The 12,960-nt window shown below is 35.9% G+C and overlaps 1 protein-coding gene across 1 annotated transcript; it reads right to left on the reverse strand.

Annotated features, from left to right (window-relative positions):
• Positions 1-119: 119 nt before the first annotated feature.
• On the reverse strand, positions 120-12,761 carry LOC135834419 (sialin-like). Its single transcript, XM_065348289.1, has 10 exons — positions 12,473-12,761; positions 5,367-5,563; positions 5,009-5,242; positions 4,847-4,931; positions 4,522-4,745; positions 4,281-4,427; positions 4,065-4,188; positions 3,814-3,969; positions 1,152-1,237; positions 120-341 (listed from the first exon to the last, which is right to left on the reverse strand). Exons 1-10 carry the CDS (start codon positions 12,477-12,479, stop codon positions 156-158), a joined length of 1,446 nt encoding a protein of 481 aa, XP_065204361.1. The 5' UTR covers positions 12,480-12,761; the 3' UTR covers positions 120-155.
• Between the last annotated feature and the right edge of the window lie 199 nt (positions 12,762-12,960).

The raw sequence follows: 12,960 nt of genomic DNA on the forward strand, positions 1-12,960 counted from the left end.
CAACACTTCTATCTACATAGTCGTATAGCTATTCAAGTACCTACGAATATATTTGTATGTAGATAACCATAAGAACATGACGCATAAGTTCAAGTAGCAAATGAATGGTGTCATATGACTTGTATGAAAAGGTAGATTTATTTTGCACAAATAGGTTATTTTCTTCGACTCTTTCTAGAAAGTAGTTTAGCTTGAGTGGATTGCTGTTCTTTGGAGAGTTCAGGTTTGACCGAATTCCAAGGTTGTAATTTAGATGTACCGAAAATTAAATCTAGTGCTCCGGTCGAACTGCAGATTACGGCGGTGATTATGAAAAATTTTTGCCACTGTACGGAAGTTTGCTGTGAAGAAAAAAAAAATACGAAGTGAGGAAATTATTATTTTGTGAATTAATGAGCAAAAATATAGACCTCCTCTTTCGTTCCCAATTAAAATTCAAAGAATTAATATTCTGAAAAAAATTTCAACTTTATTCAGCGGGCATAATTTTGAATAACTGTTTGTAAAGGGTAAGTAGTAGGGTGGATCACCCCCTCCTAAAGAAAATTGGGGGGGGGGGAATCTTGACCAAATTCAGTGAGGACCTTCGAATTGAGTTGGGATTCACTCCAAAAAAAATTTTGCTTCGAAGGTGTCCCTGAAGGGAAGATAATGAGTCATCAAAGGGAGTGCATTTCGGAAAAAAATCAACGTGCTTTTTTCGTTCTCGCCCGTACCCAACCTGTTTTGGAAAAATGACCCTGCAGTTCCAAAAAAAATTCTAGATTCTTCGTCAACCTAGACCATCTTTTAATTTCTGTTTTTTCCCCTAAACAGGTTGGGTAAGGATGAGGGCGAAAAAATTATGACGATTTTTTTCGAAAATGCCCTCTCTTTGAGGACTCATATTTTCCCTCCGCAAGGGCATTTTCGAAGGTGGAATTTTTTTTGAGTGAATTCCCACTCAAATTAAAGGGGTTTACTGGTCAAAATCCTTCCATTTGGGGAGGGGCAATACACCCTCATATTTACTTACACCACACAAACAGATGATTAAAAACCGTCATTTTTTTTTTTGAAAGTGGCTTCTAATTTTAATGATGGGATAATATTGCTCATTTCTTAATTTCTTACATAGAATATAATCCAATAAAGACAACAATAGAACTTACATTATTCTGAGTCAGGTTTCCCACCAGTATGGGACCAATGAATCCAGAGAGTACACTCAAGGTCCCACTGATACCTTGTACAACACCTGGAATCATATAAAAATCAGTGGAGAATGATTGAATCTGATTAAATTGGGAAATTGGCTGAAGTAGGTAAGTATAATGGGAAAATGATCTGTCCGAATTTACTCTAGCACGTAGTAAGTACTGTACAGAGTAAATTTCAGCTTTCCGACTCCATTTGATGAAATTTTGTTGAAATTTCAAGTTTTAAAAATTTACTGGAGGCTCCAGTAGTTTTTAAAAAGTCACTGGAGGCTCCAAAATGACTTGAACCCACTAGAAGTCGTCTTCAGAGAATGCTAAAATTGGAGAGTCAACTGCTTTGATGAGTTTAAAAAATCTACTGGAGACTCCAGTAATTTTTAAAATGTCACTGGAGGCTCCACTAATTTTTAAAATGTCACTGGAGGCTCCAAAACTACTTAAAATACACATGCAGTCGCGAGTCGTATTCATATAGCATATTAAAATTAGTTTGCAGAATAAAGCTCGGCTTTTCAACTGCATTTGATGAAATTTTGTAAGTTTTAAAAATCTACTGAAGGCTCCAGTAGTTTTTAAAAAGTCACTGGAGGCTCCAAAATGACTTGAACCCACCAGAAGTCGTCTTCACAGTATGCTAAAATTGGAGTGTCAACTGCTTTGATGAGTTTCAAAAATCTACTGGAGGCTCCAGTAATTTTTAAAATGTCGCTGGAGGCTCCAAAATTAGGTACTTAAAATACACCTCCAGTCGTCTTCATGCCATATTAAAATTAGTTTGCAGAATAAAGCTCGGCTATCCAACCGCATTGTTTTAAAAATCTACTGGAGGCTCCAGTAATTTTTAAAATATCGCTGGAGGCTCCAAAACTACTCAAAGTACACCTGCAGTCGTTTTCATAGCATATTAAAATTAGTTTGTAGAATAATAAGCTCGGCTTTCCAACCGCATTGTTTTAAAAATCTACTGGAGGCTCCAGTAATTTTTAAAAAGTCGCTGGAGGCTTCAAAATGACTTGAACCCACTTGAAGTCGTCTTCAGAGAATGCTAAAATTGGAGTGTCAACTGCTTTGCGATTTTCAAAAATTTACTAGAGGCTCCAGTAATTTTCAAAAAGTCACTGGAGACTCCAAAATCACTTGAAATCCACCTGCAGTCGACTTCGTAGCGTATTGAAATTAGTTTGCAGAATGAATCTCGGCTTTCCAACTCTATTTGATGAAATTTTGTAGAAATTTCAAGTTTCAAAAATTTACTGGAGGCTCCAGAACTACTGTGGTATAGAAAAAGATATTAATTATAAGGATTTTTATCAAGGAATAGAATGGTTCATAAAAATGGAAAATCTAACATGATGATAGATAGGAAAAAACACCAAATGGGAATAAAAGGAGTAGGTATCGGAAGAAGATGGATAGGAAATGGAATAAGATGAGCATAGGGAAGTAGGAATGAAATAGGATATGAAATAAAAACCTAGTTATACCACATAACCTTCAATAAATCAGTTTCCATTACCTTAATAAAACAAAAGAATCTTCTACACGATAATAAATTTAGAAAAGGCCAAGAAGGTATCGAGATGACATCTCGATATGATTTTAGAATTCAAGAATATATCAAATTAAAACACATTTGATTCGATTACTTCACCATTGTGAATGTAGGTCAGAAAGTTAATCTCAAAAATCGAGATATTTCAATTTAGAAAAATTACATAGAGGACCAAAGTCCCATATCGCGATTCATAATCGAACCATATCAATAAATAAACTAAATTTAAGCCAAATTCGGCTATATCTTTTTTACATCACTAAGTCTAAAACCTCATAATCAAGGTATATCGGAAAGGGACATTTTACCTAACACTCACTCACCACATCATGGCAGAATTGCCATTACCGGCAACTCCGCTGCTAGGCTTCTACTCAGCCATCTCGATGAAGTCAGCACTAGGTAATAAATCAATAATTCGCGAAATAAATCTCGACAGTCAAATCAAGCTCAAATCATTATAATAAATGAAAAAATATCACACTAAAAATTACATAACAATATAAATCAAAAAAGATGAAAAAGAACGCGAAAACGTACGTCTAATTCGTAAACGGAAAAATCATAAGTTACTTGAAACCAGATTCAAAAGTCCCACAACACACCGAATCTGAATTCAAGTAACGCAATCTACTTCAATTTTGTTCAAGTAGACGAAGACTTCCAAGATTATAGCCATCTATACTACACTACTCTAAACGGTCTGATACAGTTTCCAATCGATTTGGCAGGTTGAAAATAGGGTATATCCCAAATTTCAGCTTTCTAGGTCAATTTGGTAAGATTTTGATTTTCCCCCCATTTTTGGCCTAAATTTGATTTTCAAAAATTCACCAAAAATCGAAAAATGCACTTTAGCACTTGAAATTTTGACAGGTGATAAATTTTTGCTTGCTCTTTCGATGTATCTTTGTATGGTTTAAACAATTTCGTGCAAGTTCTCTGTTGGAACGCAAACCTTGCTATTTTAGCTGGCCTGTCAATCAAAATGGCGGGCCCCTGGCCATCAGATCATTTCCACCTAAAGCAGCTTTGAAATACCTAAGTTAAACACAAAATTACCTGAAAAATTAGGACTCATGTCTATAACCTTGGCCATTGGCCCTGCAGGAATGGTGCCTTGCAAAGTAACAGCCACTATAAGCATTATTACAGCCACCATGACGTTACATCCAGAAAAACTAATGATTAGTATGGTCATACCAACTCCAATGGTACCTGTCACAAAAAAACAAACGTTCGCTTCAAACAATAGATGTACTTTATCATCATGTACAGATAAATAATACCACTGAAAGATTACTTTTACGAACATAAGGTAGTAGCGAGCATTCGAATTCTTCCAATGGATACAGCTTTCTGATGCTGTGTCACAATACCAAAAATGTAAGCAAATATCCATCTAGTGAGGTGTGGAATACCAGAGAATATTCCTGTCTGTAAAAAAGACTCATTCAAAATTAACCTGCACTTGTAGATAGGCCAACTTCTATACATACTAAAGGAAGATTTATTAATAAGTTTCTTACCGATTTAATATCAAGACCGTGGATGAACTTGAGATAAGATGGAGACTCTGTAATCAGTGCAAATAGACCCCATGTAGTGCCAAATTGTGCAATATGGTTGATCCAGACAGGTCTACTGGTTAATATATTTTTCCATGGGATAGGTAGCTGTGTTAGATAAGTAAAAATGGGAACTATTAGGTATGATTGTGCATCAATTCTATTGCGAGTAGGTGTCTTAATTGATAATATATTGTAATACCTTGCCTTCCTCATGCAATGTATCCCCAAGACTATTCAATATGAACACTTTTTCTTTAGTAGAAATCCACGGATGCACTGATGGGCTATCATAGACTAACAGCATCCAAGCTATGCTCCACAATATACCCAACAAACCCTGCATATAAAATACATACTCCCATCCGTATGCATCGATTATGTATCCAGAAACAGCGTAAGTGAATGCGATTCCAACTGAGCTGCCTGCAGGGCAAATTACGTGCACCAAATAATTATAAAGATCAGTCAACATGAGTAGAGTTGTTATAATGGTTCGATATTAGAATAATTCCAAGAATACTTACCTAAATAGGACGATACGAAACTTCCTCGTTCTTTCTGTGGAATCCATTTTGCGGTCATTGCATGGAAAGAAGGCCAAATGGTGCCCTGTAATCGAATCAAAATGTTACAATTTCTATGGCTTGCCTCTCGCATATTCTCCGGGTAATGCACGATTCACTCACCGATACAAATCCTTGAAATATTCTCAACGCCATCAACACGTTAAAACTATATTTGGCTGAAAATGGTATCAGAAATGTGCCTACTGCGGTGAGAAAATTAGAAACACCGACTACTTTCTTAAATCCGAAGTGATGAGATAAGATTCCACCAGGAATCTCGGTCAGCCAATGGATCCAGAAATAGCTACTTAAAACTAAACCTTGTTGGTATTCGTCCCAATCAAACGTAACTTCCTACGAAGCAGAATAAATGAGGAGATGAGCAACACAATAATGAACAGAAAAATTTCCAATCTTTATTTGTTTTCTACTGAAGGAATACAGATGTCTGTCCTTCATGCTGAAATAAATTACATACTTGTGCAGAATGTTTCGATGAAGCTGCAGTCAACGATTCGAAAAAAGTGTTGTTGGCTACTGAGGCACATTCATTCACCATGGTTTCATTTGATATTTTATCTTTAACCATTGCTACGATGGCTATATTTATGTTATTCCTCAACATGTAGTTGACCCAGAAACCGAAAAATGTTAAAATCCAAAGCACAGTTCGAGCTGAAAATTAAATTAACAGTGGTGAAGAAACTTCATAAAAATGTAACTAAGTAGACTAACTACGTACATAATATAAGGTCATGGGATTTGAATGTTGAGATTTTTTCGTCAAGTGTGCTGCCCCCAATGTAACATTGAGAGGGAAATGAAGTATTACATACGAAATATCGACCCTGATGAGGACACCACACAAATTTTACAAAAATGTCATTTTGGAAAATGGAAATCCTTTTTTTTTTTTTTTTTTTTTGAAATATGGAAATAGTAGATAAATGTTCTTTTGAAAAAAAAATTCAAATCGCCAATTTACAATTTGAAAGGTTTAAATTTGACCTTTCAATGTTAAAGTTCAACTTTTCATAATCAAGTACATAGTAGGTAAGCACAGAAAATCTCGAGAAAAAAGTTTAGGATCCAACTGAAATAAAAATCAATGTAGATTTTAAAAATAATAGCTCATCACGTTGGGTCAGATTTAGATCCAGTTATACCAAATTAGATCGACAATTGAATCCAACTGGGCAAATCAATCAAATCTACTTAGGTCCGATTTGAAGCGAAAAATGGCGCGATCAATTGAAGTATCAAACGATACTACATATCAATCGATAATCAAATATCTGATCTAACTGAATCCAAATTTGATTCCATTGGATCGGATTAGATCTTACTGGATACATCATGATCCATTTTTTTTTTTTTTTTTTTATGAAACCCTGGTTTAATAATTACCTATAGATCCATTTGGATTCAACAAAAATTTCTGTGTCTCAAAAAGCTACGGAGTATGTTGATTGTTGATAATTTTGATGGTTTTTAGTTTAAAAATCAGCTTATTTTCTCGATCTGATCCATTTGATCCCCCCGGGACTTCACGATTATCTTCGAAAAGATCAAAAATTTCAACAATAAAGTCAATTGATCGAAAGTAGGTCTCAATTTTTGAAAAAAATATGATGGTCAATTTTTTTCAGTTTTCAAAAGAGAAACATAATTTTCATCGAAAACGAAACAAAATAATCAAAAATCAAAAATACTCAACATGATCAATGAAATGAATCGATTTTTGGCGTACAATAAATCGATTTTTGAACATGATTGATTGTGACCAAGGAAACTACATAGTAGGTAGGTACTTTTGAACGTAAACTTGATTTTTCCTTTCGAACATGCTCGATCGATTAAATCGATCATATGAATTATGTACATCAAAAATCGCAAATTGAATCGATTTCGAGAGTCGATTAATCGATCATTGATCATAATCAACATTTGATCCACTTTGAAACTAATAATCAATATTTTCACTTATTGGAACATGGTAATTGGTAATGTATCATTTGATATAAAAAATCGTAAATAAATCAATTTCTTAGATTCAATTGGTCGATTATTTATTGATCATGATGAATTTTTGATCTGTAAGTTAATTTCTGAAGCTGAAATCTTATTTCGAACATATTTTGATCATATTAGATCAGAAATTGCAAATAAATCCATTTTTAAGATTCGATTGTTCAATAATTAATCATTATCCATTTTTGAGGCTGCAGTTGATTTTTTCACTAGGAACATGCATTTGATCATAATTATGAGATTTCGAATCGGGAATAAATCGATTCGGTATCTATCGATTATTGATCACAATCAATTGTGGATCTAGAAGTTCATTTTTGAGGCTGAAATTATTTTTTAATTTCGAACATGATTATGATCATAATTATGAGGAAAGAAAAATTGCAAATGAATCGATTTTTGAGGTTCGATAAATCATAATCGTTTTTTGATCCCAAATAATTTTTCATTTCGAACATTATTGATCATGTGAGATCGGACTGATCATGATCGATTTTTGATCTCTGGAAGTCCATTTTTGAAGCTAAAATGATTTAATAACATGGAATCGAAAATTATTCAGTTTCTAGGAGGTGAATCATCTTCTTTTAGGTTCTCAAAAGCTTTTACTTCAAATACCATTTGTTAACTTTTAGAATATGATCAATAAAATGTTCCTCCAGCTTTCTCCCTTTCGTTTCAAAAAAAAAAAAAAATTGAAAAATCAGCGGAATTCAAATACTAGGTAATTTTTTGGGTTCGATCTTTCGTTACTATCCCAGCCCTTTTGAAGTGAGCCCGCCCCTTCCACAATTTTCTTCCAGTCTCTCAATTGATTCATTTCCCATCAGATTTCAATAATATTACATTCAACTCATTCATGAATTTAAATTCACCTAAATCCATCATTATGCATCATCAATATTGCGAAAATATTCTACTCGTGATTTTAAGTACCTCGTACTTGTACCTACCTACCTATCTACTGATAGATAATCAATGTAATCGGTTTAATGAAAGAACAAAGCATTAGATAACAAATTTGAAGGAAGAAATAAAATACTAAATGCTCAATTAAACATAGATATCTAATTATTCACACAAGTAGGTATAACACACATTTCCAAAACACGTCAACAACGTGTTGAATGATATCTAACGTGAAAATAGATAATTTTTCACAGCAGATAACTTCTAATACGAAAGATATGGGTTGAGTTGAAACAATAAGTCGCATTGGGAATGGCGTGAACTTGACCTTCTAGGAGATTATTTTGTATTACATTTTTTGTTGCGAAACCTACATTTGTATTTCAAATAAAATTTATTATGTACCTATGGTATTAATCTAAATCGGATAAGTATATGGCGTTAAACTTGTCAATTCAAATGACATCTTCAAACGTTTCTGTAGGAAACGAAGAGGACACGTGTTTTTTTATTTGTCACGTACAAACGTATAGGTAGAGGTACATAGCTACCTACCTAAACGTGTTTGAAAATGAGAAAAATATCAAATGTGAGCCTCGCGAGGGCATAGGTTGTTGTCGCTAGAGGTAGTCTCTAGGTAGTAGCTCGGATCATCAAGAGGAGCCAGTCCCCGAGGACAGATGAGAAGGCGAAGACAACACCAGGGGTATTCTGCGCGTCCACGTCGTGCGGGGTGGTAACATGTTGCTGTTCGATGGACTCGGAATCGATAAACATGGCCAAAGCAGAATTCTCCAGTTGGTGGAACGACGGGGAGGAGTGGCAAGCTGAAGGCCAAACCTCTACATAAATACCGGATTACAAACAAGAATGCATAACAGCTGCAGAACACCAACAACTCACTTGTTCCAGCCCTAGGGAAGCTCAAGAGCTTCAGAGTGAGAAGGCGAATACCAGCGCCTAAAAACTGGCACATTCAGCTAAGGGAGCAAACCCCAACAGAAAACCATGGTGGAAGGCAACGGGAAACCAACACCATTATATCTCCCTAGAATTATATGGACATCAATTCAGCAATGGCCCTAAGTCTCCGTCAGGCTGATCCTCATCCGCCAAGGCAGCCGGATAGGGTGCTAAGAATACGCGGAGTTAAAACAAGGCGGAACAACATCAACGTCGCAACCTGGAACGTACGAACCTTGTATAAAATTGGACAACTTGCCAATGTAATCAAGGAAGCCAGGAGATTAAAAATCGACGTATTAGGAATAAGCGAGACCCGATGGACTGGAAATGGCAGAAACCGGGTAGATAAGGATTACGAAATGATCTACGCTGGAAAAGACACACACGAACTAGGTGTGGGTATATTAATACATACCAGAATCAGCGATAAAATCAGTGCCATAATTCCAAAATCAGAGAGGATAATATTTGTGAGATTGGAGGTTAAGCCAAAACCAATCGTGATAATTCAAGTTTATGCGCCAACAACAGAAAGCAGTACAGCAGAAATCAATAACTTCTACAATGACCTAGAAGAAGTAATGAATTGCTCAAAAAACAATGATGTTGTGTTTTTGATGGGAGACTTCAATGCCAAAGTCGGGAATGATCATGGTAGCCAAGTGGCAGGGAAGCATGCACTTGGAGAGCAGAATGAAAGAGGAGAAATGCTCGTAGAGTTCGCAGAAAGACACGATCTAATAATCTGCAATACCTGGTTCAAACAACATGCAAGAAGATTATACACATGGGTCAGTCCTGGAGATAGAGCCAGAAACCAGATAGACTACATTCTTGTAAAAGGAAGATTCAAGAACATGGTGAAGAACTGTCATACATATCCTGGTGCTGACTGCAACACTGACCATAAGCTACTGGCTGCAAAATGCCAGATAGTCATGAAGAGCCAGAAGAAGAGCAAAGAACAATACCAACAACTTGACATTGCAAAGATCAAAACAAAGCATGTGCAGAAGAAATTCCAAGAAGAACTGGAAAAACAAAAGGAAGACAAGTTGGAAGAAGAACAAGGTATTGAAGAGAAGTGGCAAGAATGGAAGCGAAAGGTTAAAAACGCAGCAGAAAAGTCTATTCCACTCAAAGATAAAAGAAAACACAAACCATGGATAACTCAAGAGATACTGGATCTGATGGAAGAACGAAGGAATGCAAACAGACCAAGTAGTGAATACACAGAACTAAATCACAAGATCATGGGAATGTGCAGAATAGCCAAAAATGAATGGTATGAGGAGAAGTGTCGAGAAGTAGAAGAACTGGAGAAAAGACACAACTCTAGAGAAATGCATACCAAAGTGAAGCAGATGATGGCTGCCCATAAGAAAAGGAGAAGTGGAATAGCATACATGCGAAGAAAAGATGGAAAGTATTGCGTTAACAATCAAGAAACAGAAGAGGTCTGGATCAGCTACATACAGGAACTGTATGGAGATGACACACGTCCGGCTCAAATGGAAGTTTCATCCACAGAGGAGGCACCACGAATTGAAATGTGGGAGCTGAGAAATGCGGTGAAGAGAGCCAGAAACCACAAAGCAGTGGGGGAAGATCTCATACCAGTAGACTTGATTAAACATCTAACACCTGAGTATGAAAAAGAGCTGCTGAAGATTATAAATGAGATATATGATGAAGGTACACTGCCTAAGGACTTCAAAGCAGTAAATTTTGTACCAATACCGAAGAAAAATAACTCGCAAAAATGCTCTGAATACAGAACCATCACATTAATGAGCCATGCTCTAAAGCTACTGCTATCCATCATAAATGCCAGAATTGAAAAGAAGATAGATGAAAATCTAAGCGAAACACAATATGGCTTTGTAGCAAAAAAAGGGACGAGAGACGCAATCGCCCTGCTGAAAGTGATCATCCAAAGAGCACTGAATGCAAACAGGGAAATTATTGCTTGCTTCGTCGACTATGAAAAAGCATTTGATCGTGTCAACCATGAGAGGATGCTGGAGATCCTGAAGAAATACAATATCGATGACAAAGACCTGCGGATAATCAAGAACTTGTACTGGGAGCAGAGCGCAAACATCAAGTTTGGAACTGAGTACTCGGAGAATAGATGTGGTATAAAGAGAGGTGTGAGACAAGGATGCCCCCTCTCACCTAGGCTGTTCAACGTGTACGCAGAAGAAATAATGAGAGAAGCGCGAATCAAACAAACGGGATTCAAGATCAACGGCAAGAGAATAAATGAAATAAGCTATGCAGACGACAAAGTGATCCTTGCTGAAACAGAGGCGCAGATGCAGAAAATGATCAACCAAATCAACAGTGCTGGATTAAAATATGGAATGAAGATAAATGCAGGCAAGACCAAGGTGATGAGATTTACAAAAGGAGACCTCAAGGAGGTCAAAATCAACATTGGAACTCAAGAAATTGAAAATGTAAATCAGTTCAGATACCTTGGAGCGCTGATAAATAATGATGGTAGAGATCATAAAGAAATTAAATCACGGATTGGAATGGCAAAAAGCGCCTTTAACAACCTAGCCAATGTGCTGGGAAATCGAACGATGAGTCTAGCTCTGAGAAAGAGAATTATGCGATGCTACGTATGGACCGTTCTGAAGTATTCTTGTGAAACATGGACCATGAGTGCAGAATGCGAGAAGAAAATATCTGCTTTTGAGATGTGGTGCTATCGAAGGCTACTACGGATCTCATGGAAGGACTTCATCACCAACCAGGAAGTATTAGCAAGAATAGGAGAGGAGCGGAAAGTCGTAGTAGAAGATATAAAGAACAGAAAGCTGAAGTATCTAGCTCATAAAATATGAGAAAACGGTATTTTCATGCTAGCGGTACAGAGGAAAATTCAAGGAAGAACTACAAGAGGGAGGAAACGATCGGAGATGCTAACAACAAACTCACCGGCCAACTCTCCCTGTAAGACCCTGAAAGAAACTATCAGATACGCTAGAAACCGGCTGATATAGATGGAAGTATACGCTATCTCCTGTAAAGGAGCGCGACTACGACGACGACGATCAAATGTGAAATAGGTACGTCATTCGCATCTTTTTTCCAATATTTTCTCCTTTGATTAGATTATAAAAGGGATGAAAAAAGCGATGAAAAAGCCATTGTATGAGTTATTTTTGGTATTTCGTAGGAACTTCCACCTACCTACTTCAGAATAAGCTAAGTATAGCTAACTAAGTATTTTTTTCAAAAAAAAAAAAAAAAAAAAAAAAAAAACAGAAACAGAAACTATGCATTAAGTAATTGGTTTGAAAATGCGAATTTTTCAATGAATTACGAGAAGTGTCATTCAATATTAATGGTCCTTCTGTCGATCCAGAAAGAGAAGATCTTACCCATGTTTGCCCTCCTAAACAAAATTTTAGTTCAGAAGACAATTTTTCGCTTTTCTAACCAAAAATTAGCTATGGGAATTTATTCTTTCAATAAAGATCTAAATAATACTCAATTTTGAGATCCAAATCTGATGCTCAATTTTAGCCTGCCCTCCTCCATAAGCTTCCCTTCCCATAACCATCCCTGAAATTTCTTTCATTTTTTCAAACGATACTTACATTTTCCCAGGATCACCTTCTCAATCGACATAATTTGTAAAATAACATAATATTGAGAACTTACTCTCCATTTTGCTCCTTTTTAAAAACTCCAAACTGTAATTTTTGAAATTTATCACAGCAAATCAGTTAATTATTTTCGACAAAAATCATCACCAAATCCGAATCGAAACACAAACCATCCATAATACCACTCCACACCACCTGAAGTTCTCACATTCGAACAGACAATATCACAAAACCACCACCGCAAAGATTCATTAGTCGAAACTGATAATTTGAAAAACATACTTAATTATTAAACATTCAAAATTCAACGCATCGTCGACTCGTTTATAGGTACTTTCGATACTGTCATAATATGTTACTTGAAGTAGTGGAGTGAAGTGGGGAGGGTTTCTTACAATAAATCTCTGATAAGGTAGCAAGAAGAAGCGAAAAAAAATAATACCTACCCAGATAAAAGTAGATGCGTTATTTTTTTTTAAATTCAAATTAAATATATTAAAGAAAAATAATGCTTTATGATAACATTCAAGTCAGCAAGTCCAA

Source organism: Planococcus citri, chromosome 2 (genome assembly GCF_950023065.1).
Source record: "Planococcus citri chromosome 2, ihPlaCitr1.1, whole genome shotgun sequence".
NCBI lineage: Eukaryota > Metazoa > Arthropoda > Insecta > Hemiptera > Pseudococcidae > Planococcus > Planococcus citri.